This window comes from Abramis brama, assembly GCF_963993115.1.
Source record: "Abramis brama genome assembly, chromosome: 17".
In the NCBI taxonomy this organism is placed as follows: Eukaryota; Metazoa; Chordata; class Actinopteri; order Cypriniformes; family Leuciscidae; genus Abramis; species Abramis brama.
In genome coordinates this window covers 26,420,507-26,444,619 of record NC_139979.1, presented here as the reverse complement: position 1 = coordinate 26,444,619, position 24,113 = coordinate 26,420,507, and the positions used below count along the sequence as shown (strand labels likewise).

Genomic DNA, 24,113 nt, shown 5'->3' with positions numbered 1-24,113 from the left:
ACCCACATTTACGCATCCTTGAATATGTATAACAACTCCTACTCCTTAAAACCACTAAAGCCGTGTAATGAGTGAGCAGATATGAGTGAGAGTTTACACATTAAATACTTACATTTTATTTATTTATTTATTAATTAATACAATTAAACTGTATACTCCACAGTGATGAATCCTAAAACAAGCTACAAGGTGCATTGCCAATAACAATACCATATGAAATGGACAAATTTATTTAAAGTTGTTAAATAAATAAACAAATAAAGTTTTGTGGATGTCTCAATTTCATTTTAGTATATTGTCCATAAACACCTACACAAAAGCTGCCTCACAAACATTTTTGTCAGATCCTAAAAATACACTATTCACCCTACAGCCTATAATGAACTAAACAAGAATACTGCCAGCTGACTCACTGTTATTGTTGATGAATGGTGGTTAACAAAATACTGTTCTCAATTTCAATAAGACAATGTATCAGAGACATAAAAAAAGAAAGAAAAAAACTTTTAGTTTTTAAGTTTTAACTTTATTGTCATTGCATGGTATACAACGAAATTTGACATCTCTCATATAAAAACACAAACTGTATTCATCCATATTAATATACCAACATACATAAAAAAACAATAAAAACATTAAAAATAGCTTAAAGTGTTTTAAAGTGTCTTGTGCATGTTTCATGAACAATATTGCATACACGTCCCTTCAAAATTGTTGAGGCAGCTGTGGGAGGATAGAGGCACGGGAGAGGGAATTCAATTCAATAATGGCTGTTGGGTAAAAACTGTTTCTGTATCTGGAAGTGCGAGTCTTTAGTGCTCTGTAGCGTCTTCCAGATGGCAGCAGTGTGAACAAATCATGAAAGGGATGAGTGTTGTCCTTAATGATAGTAGATGCTCTGCTGCAGCAGCGATGCCTGTAAATCTCCTCAAGGGTGGGCAGTGGAAGTCCAATGATCTTTTGTGAGGTTTTAATGACCCTCTGCAGTGCAGCTCGTTCAGCCATTGAACAGTTTCCATACCAGACTGTAATGCAGTATGTTAATATGCTTTCTACCGTGCAATGGTAGAAGGACTTCAGCAGTCTGGCAGAAAGATGGGCCTTTCTCAAAGTTCTGAGGAAGTAAAGTCTCTGTTGGGCTTTTTTAACCAGGGCAACAGTGTTAACCTTCCACTTAAGGTCCTCACTGACATGGAGGCCCAGGAATTTAAAGCTGTGAACTCTCTCCACCTCCTCACCCCGTATTTCCAGTGGCAGAAGCTCCTCCCTGTGTCGCCTGAAGTCTATTATTAGCTCCTTTGTCTTTTTGATGTTAAGAGACAAGTTGTTATTTGCACACCACTCAAGTAATCTACATACCTCATCTCTGTAGTCAGCCTCACTGCCATTTGAGATGAGCCCCACCACTGTTGTATCGTCGGCAAATTTTATGATTGTGTTAGTAGGGTGAACTGGTGTACAGTCATGTGTATAGACGGAGTAAAGGAGGGGGCTCAGCACACATCCTTGCGGTGCTCCAGTGCTAAGGGTCAGGGTTGAGGAAATGTGCATGCCCAGTCTCACAGTCTGTGAGCGTTCTCTGAGAAAGTCTATAATCCACAGACACAGTTGGTTGCTGAGGCCCAGGTCCAGCATCTTTGTGAATAATATGCTAGGGACGATGGTATTAAAAGCAGAACTAAAATCAACAAAGAGTATCCTTGCATATGTTTCCTTCTGCTCCAGGTGTTTCAGTGCAGTATAAAGAGTAGAATTTATTGCATCCTCTACAGATCTATTTGATCTGTATGCATATTGATGGGGATCCATTTTGGGAGGTAGCACAGATTTAATGTGTCCCAGAATGAGAATTTTAGCTCAGCAGGGAGGACATAAAAGAACTAACTTAAAGATCTGCTAATTGTCTTAGCCAGTTGTGCACAATGTGCAAACTAGCTGTTCTGATGGTGACACTAAGACATTATAGCTTATAGCCAGTACACCCGCACTCACAAATGTATAAAGCCAAAACTGATGTAGTCATAGAGCAAAGCATGCATATATTTTATTGCAGTGTTATCACCATAATTTCACAGATAGTTTGTCCAACACTTGTGTTTTTGGCTCAGTTTTATCAAGAGGTAATGGGTTCCTAGACTCATGTTTTGAAAGCAGTTCTACTTACCGCAGACTCTAGACTTCCTCACTCATCTCTCTTCCTCTCCCTATCCTCCTCACCACCATCACCACTATCATCATCAGCCATGGGAGCTGATGAAGGTTCTGCTGCTGCAGAAAACATATCTGTCTGCCTGAAGGGCCTGTTTATTTTTTCACGCAATTTCTCTGTGCCTCTGTTTCTTCTCCATCTCTCTGACTATTCTGCGCACACAGAGCCCAAAGGGGGAGTTGTTAAAAGATATGATTGGGCCAGCCCAGTGTCAATTAAGAAAAGAACCAATAGGCCGCTGATCTACGTATTTCATGGGCCGGTCTATCAGAAAAATAAAATCCTACACTGACTTTATTTTTTGACAAATGCATTACGCCGACACAAAGACCCCAGTGCTGTCAATTAAGCAAAACAAAACAAAAATAATAGGCTGGCGATGTGTAAGTTTTATGGGCTGTTCAGACAAAAAAGAAAGAAAAAAAAAGTAATGATCGGGCAGAGTGGCAGGAACTTGATGCTGAACTAAGCCAGCTGTTGGAGCTTTCATTGCTTGGAAGAATTCAGAGCAAGCTCCGCATCTTTGGTGAAATCATCTCTGAGGAATGCAGGAAGAAATTTGGAGAGGTCAGGTAGAAGGAGCCCACAGTTCAAAGGAAGGGAAGGAGGGAGAGGGAGATTGAACAACTAACCAGGCTACAGCTCCACCAGAGCTGGAGGAAAGCCAGACCTCATGAGAAGGCTGGCCTAAAGGAGCTGTGGGATGACCTCAGTCAAAGACTCTCCAATCGGAGTAGAGCTGAGAGAATCAGAGGAGGAAAAAGGAGGAGAGAGAAGAAGAGGGCTAGCTTTTTCAGAGATCCATTCAAGCACGCCCAAAGATGGCTGAACGAGAAGACAAGCGGCAAGCTAGACATTTCCAAGGAGGAGCTCGAACAGTACATCAAGAATCAAGAACCAGTAGAGTGACAACAGACAAGCCATGACACTCGGGTCTCCAGGATATGTACCATGCCCAGCCCCTCCCACCTTGCCGTTTGATACCACCCCTCCTAAGTTGCGAGAGGTGGAGGAGGTCCATAAAAAAGCAAGATCAGAGTCAGCTCCTGGGCCACATGGTCTTTCATTCAAGCTGTACAAGAACTCTCCTCAGGTGGTAAAGGATGATGAAAACAGCTTGGAGAAAGCAGCAGATACCAGCAGTCTGGCAGCAAGGCATTGGTGTGTTACTATCCAATACTATCAGCCAGTTCAGGAGCATTACCCTGCTGAATGTAGAGGGTAAAGTGGCCATTAAAAGTCTGCGAGTTGCCCATGTCCAAAGTCAACAGGTTGGACAGCCTAGCCAACAATTACATATGGAAGTGGTTGGGCCTACTCCGTTGCTTCTCAGATGCTAGCCTTTTTGGACAGAACATGCTCAAGCTCCCTATGAAGTCCATCTCACTAGGGTACAAGCAAGAGAAAGCATGCCTCGTTCTGGAGATGAAGGACTCCTGGGACCCCCTGGTAAGGAACGCCAAAGTCTCCATCCACACAGGCCGAAAGTGGAAGGTGTAGGACGAGGTAAACCATGTCATCTCCAGCCTGCAGCATAGAGAGGTCATGGGGTTGGTCCAGACTGGGAGGACTGGCTTAGACTGGGGAATATCACCACAGTTCTAGTCGGAGTCCAGAACAGTCAGCGGAAGTCCATGTTGGTGGAGGAAGAAAAATTGGATATACTTAGGGTGTACTCACACTAGGCACGGTTGCCTTGTACCGTGCCCTGGCGCAATTGTCCCCCCTCCCCACTTCCCCGCTGGTCTGCACTCACATTGTACTTAACATTCCAGGCCAGAGCATGCTTGCGTCATTTACGATGCAACTTTTTGAAGAAAACAGGAAGAAAATTGTTTTCACTAATAGACTACTATATTAGATAGACTATATAATAGATTATGCCACACCGCTATGTATAGTACATGCGTACTATGCCTGAGCCCAACTGAACCACGCTCTCACCCACCTCTTCCATGCAGGCCAGGGAGGGTTAAACGAATCGTGCTCGAGCACAGTACTGAGCGGTCACACTAGTCAGACGAACCAGACTTTGGGGGTCAAACGTGCTCAGGCGCAGTTCAGATTGTATGACTACATCCTTAAACTAGTAATACATTTGACTTCTATAATAAAAACAATTTCTGAAGTTTTTAAAAAATATATATATTTTACTTGAAAAATTACAAAAATATAGATTAAGAATGAATCAATGTTTTGCACGGAATGGTTTTTGCAGTGATGAAGAAGAAACGACAGAGATTTGTGAGATAAAGCCCTTGAGTCTCTATGTTGAACGTTAATGGTCTTTCAGAGTACAGAGATTCACAATTCACGCTCTTTGTCCAGTGACCCTAAAAATGACAGAAGTGCTCTCTCCCTCTTGCTTGCTCTTTCATAGAAACAACTCTGGGATGCTAATGTTTAGTTGTTGTTGTTGTTTTTTTCCTCTAAGGACTGTAGGGACCTTCATGAGGAACACGAGGCTGAATAAATCGCGTCTTTGAATGCACCACCAGAAGGTTTGAATAGCCTTTCCTAATACATAACTTAAAACTTAACATTGCAAGCTTATCTAAAATTACAGTACAATTAACATACAAATGTTAGGAAAAAAAACAAACAGTAAATTTATCTTACAAAAAACAGTGATTTACAATGATGACTTAAACAGGAAGCAGAAGCCATTGCCCTCTGGTCACTTTGACTGAACAAATGCTCAAGTGGTGAGTAGTAGTTTGGCAAAGGGCCACTTACATGCCTTTCAGCAAGGACTAATGGGTGAACGTTACATCCCTAATTAATATTCATAAGCCAAGCTATAAAAGTATAATAGTGCCCCCAACACACATTTCAGATCATTCCCACTCCTGTTTTTTTGCACATTTGAGTTCAAAGGGCCCATACCTGTTTCTCGGTAAGAATAACTCTGCCCAGTAGCTGATCTTCCAGGCCCCTCATAGTAACGGTGAAGTCGATAATGGATGTCCGTGCGCTGATCTCAGGAGTGTATACTGGATTGGGCAGTTTGGTGGTCACATATAGACGGAAACCCTTCATTACATCCACTTCTTTATCACCTACTTTCACCTGATGGCATGAATGAGTCACAGATCAGAATTAAAACTCCAGGTGAAGAGCTGCTCTGATAAAAAAATAAAAAAAATAAAATTACATATATATATATATATATATATATATATATATATATATATATATATAATAAAATACAAAAAAATAAAAATAAAAATAAAAAATAAATAAAAATAAACCATCAGGAGAGTAAAAACACACTATCTCAACCCTCCAGGATCGAGTCTGGACACCCCTACAGTAGAGGATGACAGAGCCCCAAAACTAAAGATGCTTCTAAAGAATAACAAACATTTGAACATCAGAAGATCCTTAGAGAGAAGTTAGAGACAGCTAATAATAGCTGTGTTAATGACCTTCCTAACATAAAATGTGTTGGTGAAGTTATTTAAAATAATATGCCAATTATCTCAACGGGGAGTAACTAATTTTATTTCAGTGCCAATTAGTGGAAATAGACTGTCAAACCACTGCATAATCACATCACAACCGTGCAATGATAAAGCGACGTCTCCCATTCGGCCTCTGCTATAAAAAAAAAAGAAAAAAAAAGAAGTGTGATCAGGTGTTTGCACCTTTGTATTTATAGAGCTGATTAGTTAAACTTGTCAGAGCTCTCACTGCTGCTTGCTATTTCCACTTCTTTTTTGAACGTGTGAAGCAGCTGCTGTGTGTGATGAAGCAACGTCACATTTTTCAAACGACTGGATTTTTGATAATGAGATCAAGGAAAGATGCCGAAAGATCATGACTGTCACTCACAATCGTGTCCCACATTAACACTAAACAGCTTGAGCAGCTGATGTCATCACCTCGACCTGAAACAGCACAGAGATAGCACTATATCTTTTTTAGGTTCTTAATTATGAACTATTCTTTCAGAGTACTTGCCATGTCCTGCTTTGTCTATGATTTTGTACGCTTTAGATTTCTTTCCGAAAAAGTATAATAAAGGACAGGATGTTAAATACAATTCCAATTTGTTTTCTCTATATTTAGTTATGTAAAATTGAGGAGCAGGGGTTCTGTACAAATGTAGAGAATTTTCTCATTACGCAAACCAATCTCGCTCATTTCCTAGCAAAAATGTAATGAAAAATATGGCAACATGTCTTTATTTTAAATCACTGGAACAGCTGAGGACAATGATGTTCCCTTTAATGACAATTTCCCCATTTACTCCCAAGCATACACTATATTTGTTTATATATGAGAACTTTTGATAGTAAAATACAGGAGAAAATACATACAAATAAGCATTATGTTTTTGGCACTATCTATGAATAGGGTACAAAATTAAACCTGAAACACTTTAAAATAAGTCAGTGAAAAAGGTGCATAACCTTCAGAAAATGTTGATTGTGAGCCTCGAAACTCCTCTTTTGCTTATTGAGCTCATCTAACAATACCTTATATGTGGACCCAGTCTTGATGAAGTTCTTCTCCAGGACATTGTCCAGAGCAGGATCCAATTCCTCCCCAACATCCTCTATCAGTAGGGGACGCCCTAGAGACAAACTGTCCTCTAGGTGGTTTCTGAAGTACTTGTGATTCAGTGAGGTGATCTGTGAAAACAGCAGGACCTCTTTACTGACCCAGCTCAAGTTCTGTTACTAGGGAAAACTATTACCAGAGGAGGAGGTGATTTGTCATGAGGTGATACCATTGAAAAATGTGTCTGACCTCTTAAAAAGAACTCATGCATCAATGCAAGCTGTGCATATTCAATTAGATTTCAACATGATTCACAAGAATATGAATGCTGAACTTTTAAATCAGCAGATGTTTAATGTATCAAGCTATTGTACATTTACTTGTAATAGCAACACTAAAAAAGTATTAAAAACAGCAGCTTCTTAGTAATTTCAGTAATAAGCTACTTGTTCCATTGACTAACTGGATGTCTGTGTAGCATTTTATGTATTGTTTTTATCAATACAGTATATGCTACTGTTTGAAAAATGTATTTAAATGTAATAAAGTTTTTATTAGTAACTGTAATACCTAACTACTTTTTTTTGACATGTCTGCAACAAATTAAATAATGAACACTGATGAACCCCACTGTGCAAAATCATATTGTTATTCATGTACAAGTCATTCATTCTGAGTGGTCACCTGAAGCTCATTCTTGGATTCTTTGTTCTTGATCCAGATCTTTCCCTGGGTCTGGGGGTCAACCAGCAGGGGAAATCTTGCAGCTTTTGTAACAATAATCCCATTTTGGATGGACAGGTCATCATTAGGCAGCCCCTGTAAGTTCCATTCACTTACTGTGGGAGCATCAATCAACATCTCAGTGAGATTCAGATTGATCCTAAAAGGTATTCGGCGGGACTTCATTTCTCTCTGCCAATCAGTGAGAAGAAGGTTGCGGAACTCCTGGTTAAAAGGCCCAGAGTAGGACAGGAAGGCTGTAGCCAGCAGCACATCACCTGAGCATGGAACATGTAAACTTTAATAATAATAATAATAATAATAACAAATGTCATAAGTTTTTGACATTTTCTGAAGTAAATATGAGTGGTATTTCAGTTACAAAAATCTTGCACTTAGAATTCTACAGGTTATCGGTGGTTGCCAGGTCACTGCTATATGGCTTTAGTGCATTGCAATGCAATTGTTAGGGCCATCTGGGTAGTTACTAGGGTGTTGCTATGGTTGTTAATTACTGGCCCAAGTCAAAGTAGTCAACCTCTCTATAATACTCGGAAACCTTTTATATAGCTTGGGTTCCTTCATCAATGTAAGTCAAATGTTTGACTACACCTGTTTTATCATTTTCTATAGGCAAAAATTGTCCCAACAGTAGTAATTGTAATAACACACTAGCATGAGGACACTTTAGGAAGTTCTAGGTGGTTGCTACGGCAATGCTAGGTGGCTGCTTACCACCCCAAGTCAAGTCAAGTCAAGTCACCTTCATTTATATAGCGCTTTTAACAATATAGATTTTTTCAAAGCAGCTTTACAGTGATTACAGGAAATTAAAGTAACAAAGATTGTTTTGACTTTACAGCAGCTCTAGATTAAAGTTATTGTCCAGCTAAAGTTAGTTTTGATTGATTCACTTCCATTGCAAAGATCATTAGTTAATAACTTAGGGGCTGCTAACACGACACCGTTCTAACAGAAAGTCAAAAGAGCCCAACTCCAAGTCACTATTATATTCTAGTTCCTTGATATGGCTCAGGTCACTGTAGGTGTATGAAATATTTTTGTCTGTTCTATCATCCTAGGTGGAAATTGTATGTTCATTCGGTTAAAAAATAGCAAGAAGGGTTTTCCGGTTCCGGGTCGAACATGGCGACATCGTAGCGAAGCAGCTCCCCGTTAAAAGTTCAGAATATGCCCCGTAAACCTAAAGCCTGAGGGTAACATAGATGATTTAAAGAAGACAATATCGGGGGGCGTGGGATATGTCAAGAAGAAAAAACAGAAGGAAGGCTGGTAACGCTAAACAACGCGGGAGCGAGGACGGCGAGCAAGTAGAGTTAGCAGTGAAGCTAGCGGAGTTGGAGCCGGAGTTAGCGGCGGAGCTAACATCCGAAACAACGCAAGTACAAGAAAAAATGTCGGATTTGGAGGCAGTCCTGTGGGAGATAAGGGAGTTTAGACGTGAGACAGCAGAAGGTCTTAACGGCATCAGAGAAGATCTTAGAACGACGAATGACAGGATTGATGAAGCTGAAAGGCGAATTGGGGACACGGAGGAGCGAGTCCTGAGCATTGAGGAAGCCGCATGTGAACTCAAACTCCACAGAAAGTTTGAGGAGAAACAAATTGATCAAGAAGGAAGGGCCAGAAGAGAAAACATTTGTTTACATGGGATTAAAGAGGGGGCCGAAAAGGATGCAGAATCAGTGGGGGCTTTTGTGGAAGCTTTACTCAGAGAAAAGCTTGAGCTGTCACCAGGGTACCAGCTCAGTCTGGAGCGAGCCCACCGATCGCTGGGATCCCGCCCATCGGATGATGCACCGCCAAGATCCATAATAGCTAAATTTTCAAGCTACAAATGTAAAGAGGACATTATTAAGAAGGCATGGGAGAAAAAAGGGTTCCTCTTCGAAGGGAAACGTGTGTATGTAGATCATGATTACGCACCTGAAGTGATGAAGAAGAGAAAGGAATACGCCGAAGCAAAGAGAGTACTGAGAGAGAACAAAATCAGATTCCAGACACCGTTTCCCGCGAAGTTTCGTGTTTTCTATGAGGGAGACACATGCCTTTACAACTCAGCAGCAGAGGCAACTAGTGACATGGTGGAAAGAGGATTTCGGGTGCGTATTGTTAAACCAGCTGTAGATCCACTGGAGAAGATTCAACGCCGGATGTGGCGCTCATGCCGGGGAGCAGGCAGACAGGATGGAGACTTCGACTTTGGGATATAAGGAGAAATTACAAGCCTTTAGAAGATCTACGGAGATGGTACAGGAGTAAGCCCACCAAACTACAGTAACCGGCAGTATACTGTATAGGGGACTAAGACAGTTTCTCTGCATACCAGCGTCGAATAAGGATGGCTCTAAGTGAGCAATGTTTTTTTGGGTTTTTTTTTCTCTCTCTCTCTGCGTTTTCAGCGGAAGATAAGAGCGGACAAAGGACAAATTTTCTTAGTTAAGTTGTAATCGGGGAATTTGTTTTGCAGAGTTGACTGATGGAAAGGACCAAAAATGGTCTTGAGGGCCCCCTGACCTGTAGGGGCTATCCCTCAGAGCTCGGAGTGAGCTCAGGAAAGGTTGAAGACTGTAAAACCTCAGGTTTGGAAATTGTTTTGTTTTGTTCTCGTGTTAAATATTGTTCACAAAGTTTGTTTTTTGTAGCACAGGGGGTAGAGACGTTGATGTTTAAACAACAATGTTTTGGTAAATGACAACACGAAATAGTAAATTGAAAGTAGCCTCATATAATGTTAACGGTTTGGGTAGCCCAGTCAAAAGGGACAAGGTAATTAGTAAAATGAAGAAAGAAGAAGTTGGGATACTTTTTTTACAGGAGACCCATTTAACGGATAAAGAGCATGAAAAGTTGAAGAGAAGGGGTTATAATCAGGAGTTTTCGTCATCTTATAAGTCAGGCCGGAGAAGAGGGGTGTCAATATTGATATCAAGTAGAATTAGTTTTGAAATGTTGAAGATAATTAAAGATAAAGAGGGCAGATATGTTTTGGTGATAAGCAGATTAGAAGGGGAATTAGTATCCTTAATGAACGTATATGCCCCTCCAGGATCAGATTGGGAATTTTTTAAACAAGTTTTTGATTTGTTGACAACAGAGGGAGAGGGGATGCTAATTGGAGGAGGGGATCTTAATCAGAGACTTAATGCACAGCTAGACTCATCAGGGAAAGCACAGCAGAAAAATGCTATAGGCAAAAAAATTAAGAAGATAATATCATATCTGGGAATTTTGGATATTTGGAGGGAACTAAACCCAACTAAGAGACCTTTAATTATGAACCAAATCAAGTTATTAGACAGAGTTTTAATGTTAATTGGAATATGACGTCTATGAAGTATTTGGGTATTAATTTACCAAAAGAGCTTGGAAAATTGAAATCCTCCAACTACGACCAAATAATTTCAAAGATTAAATTTGATTTATTGATTTATAGATTTATTGGATTTGGGAAGATGGAACTTAATACCGTACTTGAGTTTGGTATCAAGAGTGGAAGTGATTAGGATGAACGTTTTACCCCGGCTGCTATACCTATTTCAAAACCTTCCAATTGAGGTGTCAGGAAAAGAATTTAAAGACTTGGACAAAACTATATCTAGATATATATGGCAGGGTGGTAAGCCAAGAATAAAATATAGAACATTACAATTACCTAAGGGGAGCGGGGGTCTAGCGTTACCTTGTCTAAAAAGTTACTTTCAGGCTGCGCAGCTGAGGGTCTTGATTAATTTGTGTGATTCAGAATATTTTGCAAAATGTAAAGACATTGAGGGAAGACTAATAGAGGGACTCCCGGTACAAGCTTTATTATGCGATGAAACACTGTCCATGGTTGGGGGTATCTGTTAAAATTTGGTCTGAAATTGTGAAGAAATATCATTTAACGGGTCACTGTAGGTTTTTGAGGTGGATCGCACATGATATTGATTTTACACCCAGTAAATTGGATGGCAGGTTTAAATTGTGGAATAATGGCCCAAAAATGTATTGGGAGGTTATTAAAAATCAAACTGTAATGAGTTTCCTGGAAATGAAGGAGATTTATGGTCTCCAGAAGCAAGATTTTCATAGGTATTTACAGCTACGCCATTATTTGGGAGAAGAAATTAAAAAAGTTAAACTAAGTTCAACATGGCCAGGTCTCATAAAAATAATGATGGAAGCATATAGATCACAGATAGAACGGAAAGTTATTTCCAAGCTATACAGAATCCTGGAAGACATGAAGGCAGACAATACAAACATAGAGGGAGGCAAACATAGTGGTGTCAGGTGAGAACTGGGGGGAAATAAATAAATATCAGATGAAAACTACAAGTTCCTCATTTTGGAGGGAATACGGATGGAAAAATACACTAAGGTTTTTTGCAACCCCTGCACAGAGAAAACATGGAGATACCAAATGTTGGAGATCTTGTGGTGAAACTAAAGCAAATCACTTCCATATCTTTTGGGGATGCTCTCTTATAACTAAATATTGGACACAATTAAAAGTGATAATTGAAGAGGTGATAGAAATGAAAATACCAACCAGCTTTGAAATTATGTATCTTGGGATAGTTGAGACTCTTAATTTAAAAAGAAGGGACGATTATAAATTGCTTCGAATTATGTTGTTGGCTAGTAGGAAAGCAATAACCAGAAGATGGCGAAGTGATTTGGTGCCTAAAGTGGAAGAATGGTTTGATGTAATGCTAAGCATTTATAATATGGAAAAACTAACTGCGTACATTAGATTGGAAGTTGATAAATTTAACAATATCTGGAAAGGATGGCTTAAATATATTAGGCAGCATAGAATGGACTTTGTTTAGGGACCTGTGGTAAGAGCTGAATGTTTATGTATACCTTTTCAGTGTACCATGCAGAACGATGAGGAAAGTACTTTTATTATACAGGGATTGTCGGTAAGAGTAACACAAACCATACCCCGGTTCAAAGCTACAATGTTTTAATTTATTTATTTATTTTATTTTTTTATTATTATTTTTTTTTTCATTTTTTTTTTTCTCATGTTCAAAAACAAATGTATTATCAACAGGGGCTTTCAAGGAAATCTTCTCCTAACTGTCCTAAAGTATCGGTTGTGTTTGCCTTGTAATTCTGAAAGTTTTCATATTGTGAGAAAGACAATAAAATATAAATTACAAAAAAAAAAAAAAAATAGCAAGAAGTTCCATGATTTGAGGCAACTTTTTTTCATTCATAGCACAAATGGTAAATATCGAGTTATACTGTACACAAAGTTTATTAATTAAGTTTGTTTTGTTTAAATACATAATCTTAAATTTGAGCTACAGTAATAGTGATGTTTGTCTTAACAAACATAAACTCCCCTGATACAATGTCTTGGCTTTGCAGTTTCAATTCAAAACAATTATTTTAATATATGAACATTCATTCTTAAAGTTTCTGTAAAATTTCATTTTTGGTAAATAGACATATCTGGGACTGAAAGCTGATCACTTACAAAGAAGTCAACCCAATGATGTTAGGCTAAAAACCCTAAGAGGCTAAAAGGAAGGGCTGAAAATTCTGGAAAAACCCACCAACTAGTCTTTTGGTCTGAGCAGCAAACTCTTTACTAAGCTGTGTCCAGCGCTCCTTCTCTCCTCCCAGCCCACTGATCAGGCTAGAGGCAGTTTGCATCTTGTGTCGACAGCGTTCTGCATCCTCTAGTAAAGTCTGAGAGAGAAAGAGGGTGAAAAAAACAAAACAAAAAAAGATTAATTCTGTCACTGTGCAGGCGTGTGCTTCTTCACATTTATTGACTCTTATCAAGAGTGAGAGTGTCATTTCAATTGAGTGTCATTTAATGTGATTAACAAAATTCATGTTGCCTTATTTAATAGACAGATGGGGTTTCTCAGGGCACGTATTTAAGTGATATTAGATAGTGTCAGTTAGTACAGAGATTGTATGCTTGGTATTACTAAAAAACACACAAAAACAAACAAAAAAACCCCCACTTAAACCACTAAAAACCTTGAAAACCTTAAATCACTTTTAATTTGCATAAAATTATATCAAAATGTTATTGCATCTATTATTTATTATCTATTCTATTCTCTATTCTATTATCAAAATGTTATTATATCTCTAGTGTTACTTTCCATTTGATACTCTAAATTGAATTTGTGAGAATTAACACACTAGCTTATCTATCTATCTATCTATCTATCTATCTATCTATCTATCTATCTATCTATCTATCTATCTATCTATCTATCTATCTATCAGTTTGCAGTTTAACGTTTTGCCTTTTATTCGATATGACCATTACAGGTAGGGATGGGAATTGATAAGAATTTAACGATTCCGATTCCGTTATCGATATTGCTTATCGATCCGATTCCTTATCGATTCTTATTGGGTGAGGGAATAAGTACAAATTTGTTTGTATTAACTTGCTTTAATATCTGATCAGAAGACACAGCACAGAGTATACACAAATTATGTGTAGCAACGTCAGAACAAACCTTAAAGTAGGTGAGCTACTTCTCAAAGTAAAGTCCAGGGACCTATAGCCTAGGGCAGTGTTTCTCAACCAGTATGCCACAGCACACTAGTGTGTGCCTTGAAAGATTATCAAGAAGAGTGCCTTAGGATTAGGAAATTGATAATTTTCACATTCATTGGTCCGGACAAAAAAAAAAAAAAACTGCCATTTATGTGCCATAAAAACTAAAAACACAGACTGAAAACAGTTAAGGAAGAGCTTGTGCCTTTTGGAATATTAACAGTGCTCATTTGGATTAGGCTATTGAGTTACTAAACCAATCTTTGTCAAATAATACACGTGTTTTCTTCACATTTTTAACGTTTTTGTTTCCATTTGTTTAACCCTTTAGGCGCCAGAGGTTTTTTCCTAAAACGTTCGATTTTGACATCTTAATTTCAAAAGGCTATATCTTAAAAGTGATAAAAGATAGAGACTTTCTGTAAATTAGAGAAATATTAAGGATGACCCAAAGTTTATGTAGGGATTACATTTTCCCATCTAATTTGCATATTATGACGTCATATAGTGGTGGCCATCTTGGATTATAGAATTTTCATGAAAAGTCACATGTTTAAATGATAAAATGCAGCACTTCTTTCCCCCAAAAATGTCCCTCACCTTCTGTATGCTATATTGCACAATACTGAAAGCTCAGGTAAATAGTAAGTAGTGAACAAACTGTGTAAATCATTACTAATAAATGGTAGAAACAAACTGAATGCATGTAGCGGTTGGCCTTTTGCTGTAGAGATTTTCCATTTACTACATACAGTTGGCACTCTGATTCCATGTATATGGGGCACATATTATTCATATGACACACAAACACAAATAGACAAGACCTGTTTAGTTCAAAAGCTCACTCGCCACGGCAAGCCACAGATCATGAGTGAGATGACGAGACAAGACGAGAGACAATGTTAGTATTTTCTTTTTCTTTTTGTGGTTTTTGTTGTTTTTTTTGGTTGTTTTTTTTGGTTGTTGTTTTTTTAGCTGACAAAGACGCACACATCACAAGGACATGAACACACAAAAAAGAACACATATTGTACACTACTAAATGGTCAGGGAAATAGATAGTAAATCAACAGTGTAAATCATTACTAATAAATGGCAGGAAAAAAAAAAGAATTTATGTTGCAGGGCTTTTGCTGTAGAGATAATGACTCCCTATCCATCCAGGTGACATTTCTTGTAGTGTTTCATGGTGTGGTCTTGCGATAGACTATGCATAATATAGCCCCTCTGCCCCGTGTCACACCGCCTCTGCTCCTGATACGAGCAGCGCGGGCGCGGCCAGATCTGCCTCGCGCGCGCGCCGAGTGTGCACAGCTCGGACTACTGTCATTGTCATTGCGACTCCCCACCCTGCCTCCACATTGCCCCCTAACTGTCCTATGAATACTTCGACCTCGTCTAACATACCCAGTGGCATTAGACAAAGCCTCCACCACAATAAGAGCCACTGTTGCCGCGATTGCGGAGACGCACACGGTCACCATGGCTAGCGCGGTAAAAATCTCCCGCCTCGTTCCCCACAACACTAACACGCCTGCTAACTTCGCGATGAACACTCCGACCCCGGGAAACATTGTTCCCACCACTGACATTGGGCAAAGGAGCATATATATTGGGCAAAGGATTCACCGTTTGTGCTTGGTGTAGGGCTATACTTTCACTTTCAGAATCACCGTCATTTTCTGAAGGCAGATAACGTTATTCCCCTTCAGAATTAGGGTCCGCGAATAGAAGACCCAACACTTCATTGCGGGTAAGCTTTATTGATGCCATTAGATAATAATAATAATAATAATAATCTAATGCAAATACTCGCTGACGTTGACAATATTGCTCTGATAAAATGGCTCACTCGCACACTAGCTCCGCTTTTGTTCACACTGATTCAATGCGCTCTAGCTCGAAGATTTTGTATAGAAGCATGACGTTTTTTTGAGTCGGGGATGAAGTATGACATGTCTGCCAACTAGTGGAGGGGAGGTTGAACGAAATTTGACACCCTATTTGACAAAATCGGCCGTTTTATTCAGTGCCGCATCTTGTCGAGTAAACTCGACCGTGGCGCCTAGAGGGTTAATTTCAAGATCTGATGTGACTTATCCATTGTTGTTTTTACAGCTACAAAGCTGGGAGCACTAAATGATATTCAGGCACATTATACACTCTTTTAACATTAAATAAAGCACAAAAATAGTACCTGATATTATCATTGCCACACTTTGAGATTGTTGTTCCAGCCCGACGTCGCAGTAAAATAGGATCCGTTTCAAATAGAATTGTCGCGTGTCGCGGCTGGTTAAACTTTGATTAACATGGAAAATGATACTTTTTATCGCGTGTCACGCCGTCGCGTCGCATGTAGTTAGGACGCGGTCAGAGCGCTTCTGCCTTGATGCCATGTTTGCTCATAGTGTTTGCTACATTCTGAACCAAAACAACGCAGCACGTGTGTGACGTCGTGTCACATTTGAACGAGCGGAACCGATAAGCGGAATCGTTAAGCAGGCATGCTAACGGTTCCAAGGAATCGATTCACTGGGCACCGGTTCTGAAGAAGACCGGTTCTCGGTTCCCATCCCTAATTACAGGTAAAAGGAAGTTATTGGTAGACAAAGTGGAAATGGGATACAAGACTGTCCAGACTCAAACCTGCATCAAAAGATAACATCTAGGTAACTAATGTAACTCCTGTTGCCTGAAGGTGACTGACGAATTGGGATCTCGCCTGCGAGCCCAATCACCTTTCGAGTGTAAATGGCACCGCAAGCGAGACACTGAGCAAGTCCGCCCACTTACTAGCTACTTGTAGCCAATACACGGGAAGAAACAGACTTTTCTTTTGTAAAACCTTACAAACATGTTAGGTGTCACCCAGCCCACAGCTTTACACATGTCTGCTAGCAAGGCACCGTACACCAATGCCCAGGGAGAGACAACACTCCAACACCCCAAGGGGGCACAGCTGGTTTTGATTTGAGCTTGATACGCCAAGACTATGGCATCCACAATCCAGTGGGCCAACCTCTACTTGGGGACAATCTTTCACTTCTGCTGACCTCTATAACAGACAAACAGCTGGTATGAGGTCCTGAAGCTCTGCATGCGGTCCACGTACAAGTGCAAATTGCAAACAGGACAGAGCAGATCTAGGGCTGGGTCTGCCTCCTCCAGAGGCAGCGTTTGCAGGTTCACCATCTGATCCCGGAAGGGGCTGATCCCGAATTTCTAGGCATGATTCGTCAACCAAAAATGCCTGCAGGTGAACTGAATCGCATAGCTGAGTCTGATAGTCCAAATGAGCCAGCGAGATGGGCTGGGAAGTGCTAGTCAGACTTCCAGATACCGAACAAACAGGGTCAGAGGGACTACCGACCTACCCGCAGTGGGGCAGCATGGGCACAGGGCCTGAACTGGAAGGCACATCATCCCGGAGTGGGGACAGAGTGTGCAGTGCAGCACCTACCTGACTCCATGTTTTGGCAGGTGTCTCGTGAGAAGGCATCGCATCCTCAAACCACACACCACTGCCTGCTGGTGATAGAAGAGGGGAATGAGAGTGGTAAGGCAAGGGCTGTGCCGGTAAACTTGACAACCGCACCACCGCGGTTGTAAAGCGCCACCGCGGTGGCTGAGGAGTACCGGCGGTGGTTTGCAAAAAAAAAAAGTTTGTATGTGAATGCTGTTTTACATTAATATTATGACACACAAAGCTTTGTTTACAAAATAAATAATAGGTTATCAATTAAATGTTATATTGCAGGCGCAGCCATGGAAAAGTTTGATGACGAATGAGAGAGTTGTGCGTGAGTCCATAAATTTAAACTTTGTCGGCTTTGAATTCTGGTTTGCGATCTTCACCCGATAATCAGCGAATTTAAAAATATTCCATTAGTTATTCCATATAGAAAGTTGAATTGTCTACTTTTAAACAAAACAATTAAAAACGAAAATAAACCGACTAGCATATGTTTATGTATTCCGTATAGTGTGCAATTCTCTCTATAGGCGCGTTCACTGCGAAGATGACGAGTGAGCATCGTCAACTTCATCTTTGCAGCCCAACACTGACACAAAAAAACCCACTTTATTAATAAACAATTCAAATGTCTCCTTGCTATATTTGACACGTTCATAATCATTACTTTTGCCGGTTTGTGACAGCTGTTGTGTGCGTTATTGGCAGCGTCACCCACATGAACGCGTCAACCGCATCAGCACCAGAACATGGAGATTTTATTTTAGAGAATGATCGCACAACAGACATTAGAACATAATCGAATATTCAAAAATCGTGACTCATCCCTGCATGGAATCTCTTTTTTCTTTTCCCATACCTTCACTCGCGTCTCACCCATTTCCAAAGGGGATTATAAACGTTTCTTCCTTTGTTCGCTTTTAGGTCGATTATTTTCGTATTCTTTACTGTGGTAAAGTAGAAAAAACGCTGTAGGACAGATATAGCCTACATTTTTTACATGTACGTCAAATTCTTTTTAACACAGTTTGTGCTTGTTATTAGACATATTGGTATAGGCGCGTCAAGTTCATTTGTAAAGCGCGTTTCACACGCGCGGGTGATTTTAGTTTGGCTTTCTCTGGCAGCGCGCAAACATAGCTTAAATGTCTTGCCCATGTGGAAGATAAAATTCGCTCTTCATACCTTTTACAAGTAGAAAACATGAAGATATCAGAAAAGAGATTGATGGTCTCTTTCCTGCTCGTGTCCCACATCCCTCTCAAAGCGCAGAGCGGTAGGCTGTATCACGCGTCTTTGTGTGGAAATATTAAACAAAAGTTTTTTTTTTCTTAAATAGATTAAGATTTTTCTTAAATAGAATAGATTTATTATATTATGTAAGTTACCAGTATTTACTGATATTTATTGCAATGCTTTAGAGGCTTTATTGTGTTGTTTCTTTGTTTTTATTTATTTATTTCAAAACAACCCCCCAAACACCGCAACACCGCCGGTATTTGGGTCCATTACCACCGCGGTGGTAAAAAACTGCCACCGTCACAGCCCTATAAGGCATAGTGTCGAAAACTGTCATTGACACCCACTTGGGACCCGGAGATAGAGAAAACTGCTCTTTTACTAATAATTTGGGTACCACAACATAAATTTTAACCCAACAAAAGATTCTCCACCCCGGTAAACCTTGGCAGCCCCACCATGAGAGTGGAGGAGGCGCCGGAGCAGTTTCAGCAGAAAAAGGTGCCTTCCACGACTTTGTGACCTCCTCATGCACCTCCGGGAAGAAAGGCACAGGAGAGGGACGCTGCTGTTTAGCACGCGCTGCCCCGAGATACAATCATCCAGCCTTGAGCTTTTGGGACACGGTGGAGGTTTTCCACTCGAGCCCGATGCTCAGCGGCCCGGAAAATCAAGGCCGTCAGCTCTGGGTTAGACTCGAACAACACTACTCTCCCTAGATGTTGACTGATCCAGCGCAGCTGAATCTTCATTCCTGGAGAAGTCTAGCCCAGTGGTTCTCAACCTTTTTTACTCCCACCTCTCTCAATCAAAACTGCAATATAAAAAAACAAACAAAAAAAAAAACACAGGGTGTGCACAGGGAAATGGTCGCTGCACAACGTGCAAGACTTATTTAAAGCCTGCAGTGTGCACAATGTTCTTTTAATTTTAACTGCAATGAATGCAGAAGGAAAAGCTCTTTTCAAAGTGACGCACTGTCACACCAACACTCTCTGGAGAGCTTCCAGGTTTGTAGAATACTGCAAAGGTTGATTGAAGAGCTGCATCAAACTAAACACTCGGCTCGAAGCTAAAGCTAAAATGAGCGAGTGCTGCAAGTTTCCTTATATACCCGCTTCGCGGGGAGTGGTTTGCGATGCAAATCTCGTTCTCAATGTCCATTGGCTTGTTCTGTTTACACTAAGGTGATTGGGCTCTCAGACAAGATCCCAATTCATCAGTCACCGGACGTAAAGTTGAACTTGACTGACTGATAACTATGGGTCTTACATGACAAGAGCACATGCCCTTCTTCATTTTAATTCCTAGGATACAGATGGTCACTTCTTTATATGTGGAAATGAGTAAATTAAGAAAACTAATTAAAGTGTTTAAAGTCAATTCGTAAGTTTATTCAATCATTGGTTTAAGTAAAGATCTGTTCTCTAAGGTATGATCAGGCCTATCGTAAAATCAACCCCAAAGGATCAGTCAGTCGCAAGCTGTTAATCACACAATTATCAACTAAATTATGAAATGTTCGGAAGGCTTGTTATACATTGTGAATTGGAACATTGATGTTTGCTTCAAACCATTTATAAAGTTAGTATTCATTTTGTAGAGGCACACAGAGTACACGCCTGAATGATTAATCTGCAAGATGGCTTTAGGTTTGTTTACAAAATTGCTCATTACATCCAAATTTTATGCAAAAATGCTAATGAGTGATTTGGTATTTACTTCAGGCACTAAATGACAGCTGATTCACAATTTTTCACAGAATAATTAGAAGGATAATTGGAAAAATCTGGATTGTGGTTCATTTTATTTGGGCTACAGCTGGAAAAAAAAGAAATATTCAACAAATATTTTGTCAGTGATTTATTAGGGATTTAATTTTTTGGGGATTTTATTTTGATGATCAAACCCAATCAAAACCCCTATTTTTAGATTATTTGTCATGATGCTGAAGTAGCTTTAGGTGTGTTCACGCCATGCCTTAATTACCGTAATCACAAGATCTAAACTGGGAAATTTCTGAGAGCTCCAACTTGTAATAATAATAATAATAATAATAATAATTCATTACATTTATATAGCGCTTTTTCTCTGCACTCAAAGTGATTTGCATAGAAGGGGGAATCTCCTCAACCACCACCAGTGTGCAGCATCCACCTGAATGATGTGACGGCAGCCATATTGCGCCAGAACACTGACCACACACACCAGCTTATTGGTGGAGAGGAGACAGAGTGATCACCAATCAGTATATATGGGGATGATTAGGAGGCAAATTTGGTCAGGATGCCAGGGTTACACGCCTACTCTTTTGAATGATTTTTAATGACCACAGAGAGTCAGGACCTCGGTTTAACGTCTCATCCAAAGGACCACGTGGCCACTGTACCACCTGACTGCTTCATATTTGCCTTGATATTGTTGCCATAAAAACGCATAATTCAGAGTCTAAGGATGTGAATAGCTCCAATAATAACGTCACATGTTGTCATCTCTCAATTACGATAATAACAACATGCCATGAACGCAGCATTTGACCCTAAGCCAGAGGTGTCCAATCCTGCTCCTGGAGAGTGAACGTCCTGCAGAGTTTAGTGCCAACCTGCCTTAACACACCGGTCTGGAAGTTTCTTGTAATCCCGAAGACCTTGATACGTTTATTCTGGTGTGTGCGGCCAATCTCTGCAAGACACCACTGCCCTAATCTATCTAACACAGTGATTACCTGTTTCTCCATCATGGCCTTCTCATATTCAGCCTGAACTACATCCAGCTCTGCTTGCTTAGCATCCAGTTCTGCCTGGGCTGTCTGGAGGTCCACATTAGCTATGGTCAGCCTGTTCTCCTGCACTGCCAGATTAGCCTATGGAGAAAGAGAGAGTCGTAAATGATACAGCTCCTGGAAACCACAGGTTAATAGGAAACAAGAAATAATTTTCCACTGAACAAAACCCTTTTTTTTCTCAGTTGCACACAGCATTTGCGTTTGAAATTTTTGGAGTCCTAAGTCTTTTAGTGTTTTTTCCCTCTTTCGTTTCACATTTAATAGCCTCAAGATGTTGCTCTTGCATCCAAATCAGTTTACGAATCCAAAATGCATCTACACATTAAAATACATTCATTTCTGTATTGTATAAAGTAAGGATTGAACTTTGAACCTGTTTTTCTTTTATAAATTTCAGTATGCATCAAGAAAAACCTTTAAAACATGATGATCATTGAATTAGGGATTCTGTGTACCTGTGCATCTGAAAAGTTTGGCATTAAGTTGATTTTTAAAAGTTACTTGATATTACTAGTCTGAAGAAGTTAAGTATTTGAGGAGTGGGGGGTTGCTCCTGAATATAATAAGTATATAATTCAGTCTGTTTTCTTAGAAAAAAAGAAAGAAATACATGCACATATCTGCAAAATGTGGTCAAGTTGTACTAGGATACTATACAGTATACTATTGAAGCTAACAAACATGAAACTAACAGCAACTAAAATCTACAAGTGTGCATCTGAGGCTTCAAGCAACCAATTGAAATTAAACTATTATATCAAAAGATGATACAATAATAAATTATGACCAAAAGCATGTAAAGAATAATCAAATAATAATAGCAATTCATAAACTAAACCATAGTTTTGACAGTTTAAATGATGGCCTGTTAGTAAAGAAACCCTGATAACTTGACAGGGTTGCATCATGTGAAAAAATATCAAGTGATCTCACCTTCAAAGGAAGCACTTCTTTATTGATAGAAAAGAAGGCAGCCATTGCTTTGGTCCAAGAGCAAAGACCTGCAACATTGCCACACACCCTCTTGGCTGATTCTATGTTAAAGTCCACCATGTCAAAGTACGGAGAGAGGAGTTCCACCACCTCCTCATTGATGGTGTCTTTGGGGAATTGCTGGAGTACAAAACAAAAGCTGGAGTAAAACAATACTGGTGTACAGATAATGTCACATATTTGAAACTCTTGAAAATGACAATATTATTTTATATTTGTTGCTCAGGCTCCTGTAAAGTTATGAGAAGATAGAGATCATGCATGGAACCTTCTCTTAAAAGCAAACAGACAGCCTTTAAAATATGTTCTAAGCCATATCAGTATAATGTATGCATATAATATAATATATTGAACTGATTAGCTGTCAGAGCTGGACTTGTTTGTGCCAGTATTTTAACTTGTTTGTGCCAGAGATTTACCCAAGGGATTTTCTGTCGACTAAAAACCTAATTAGTCGATCCATCTGTTGGCTTTTGAAATTAGGTTTAATGCCAAAAATCATACTGGTAGAACTCCTACAGTGGTTACAACTACAGTGGTCCTGTTTTGTAGCTATATATATATATATATATATATATATATATATATATATATATATATATATATATATATATATATTTCACACTGCATATGTTTGCCGCCCACACATGCATATCAACAACGTAGTGTTCAGAAACTTGGCCCATTCTATTACAGTGGATTAATAAAAACAGAAATAGGTTTGATTAGTCACTAGAAGACATGATTACTGTTTCAATGGCACAGATTGCTTTGTTGTCACAATATTATTTTAAGCTTTTTAATGGGCTGATATGGAAGAAATAAGCCGTTAATACTATATTACATAGAATTCATAGCAGAGAAAAGGTTTGTTTAATTGTGTGGGTGACAGAGAATGGGAAATAGTAATTAAAAATAAAATACCCCTGTTTTTTAGTACAAGAAACTTCGACTATATATTATATCACCTAAGGAGAAAAAAATATCTAGTATTAAGACTTATATACCTGTAGACTGCCCAGGAAGTTCCCAGCTGTCATGAGTTTTAGTGACTCTTGCCATGAGGGCATGGTGCAGTTTTTCTCAGGATCAATTTTCACCATGTTCACTCTCCTCTGGAAGAGTAACAACACACAGTCCATAATACGCATGATGAGGTGGGGCGGTCTGCCCAGTGTTCGCACCGTAGCAATGTCTGATGGCTTTATGGTCTGTTTACAGATAAACAGGGAGAGAAATACAGAAAGAGACCGACAGAAAGTGAATTAGACATCTTGTTAACATTCTGACACATGAACTAGTATGCAGCAGCTCTGTGCATAACTTATTAATTCGAGTGGCAGCTGTTATGGCTCATGGTTGACAAAGTTTAGTGCACAACAGCTTAATGAGCAATACTTGATGGATGTATCTTTATGAATAAGTAGAAAGATCATTTGAACCAGTGGGAAGGAGGGTGATGGAGCAGCCGAGCAGGAAGGTGTATGTTATAGGGTCGATAGCTGAGGATGGGTTATACAGTAAATGGTAATATAAAGGGTTAAGGAGAGTGTCAGTGGGTGAGGAAGCACATAGAAAGGGAAGTGGTAAAGAGATGTGAGATCAAACACTGAAAGGGAGAAATAAGGATGGGAGAACA

General features: G+C 39.6%; 1 protein-coding gene across 2 annotated transcripts in view; it reads right to left on the bottom strand.

Moving 5' to 3' along the window:
* The window catches only part of dnah5 (dynein, axonemal, heavy chain 5), a gene marked incomplete at its 5' end in the record, with an annotated part of 162,820 nt that overhangs the window by 24,371 nt on the left and 114,336 nt on the right, over positions 1–24,113 (bottom strand). For both annotated transcript variants that reach the window (XM_084089567.1, XM_084089568.1), the window contains 7 exons: positions 5,096–5,278; positions 6,691–6,846; positions 7,400–7,716; positions 13,012–13,147; positions 21,422–21,559; positions 22,415–22,594; positions 23,482–23,685. In XM_084089567.1, the coding sequence (XP_083945693.1) occupies positions 5,096–5,278; positions 6,691–6,846; positions 7,400–7,716; positions 13,012–13,147; positions 21,422–21,559; positions 22,415–22,594; positions 23,482–23,685 (1,314 nt within the window). The remainder of the gene's footprint in view (positions 1–5,095; positions 5,279–6,690; positions 6,847–7,399; positions 7,717–13,011; positions 13,148–21,421; positions 21,560–22,414; positions 22,595–23,481; positions 23,686–24,113) is intronic.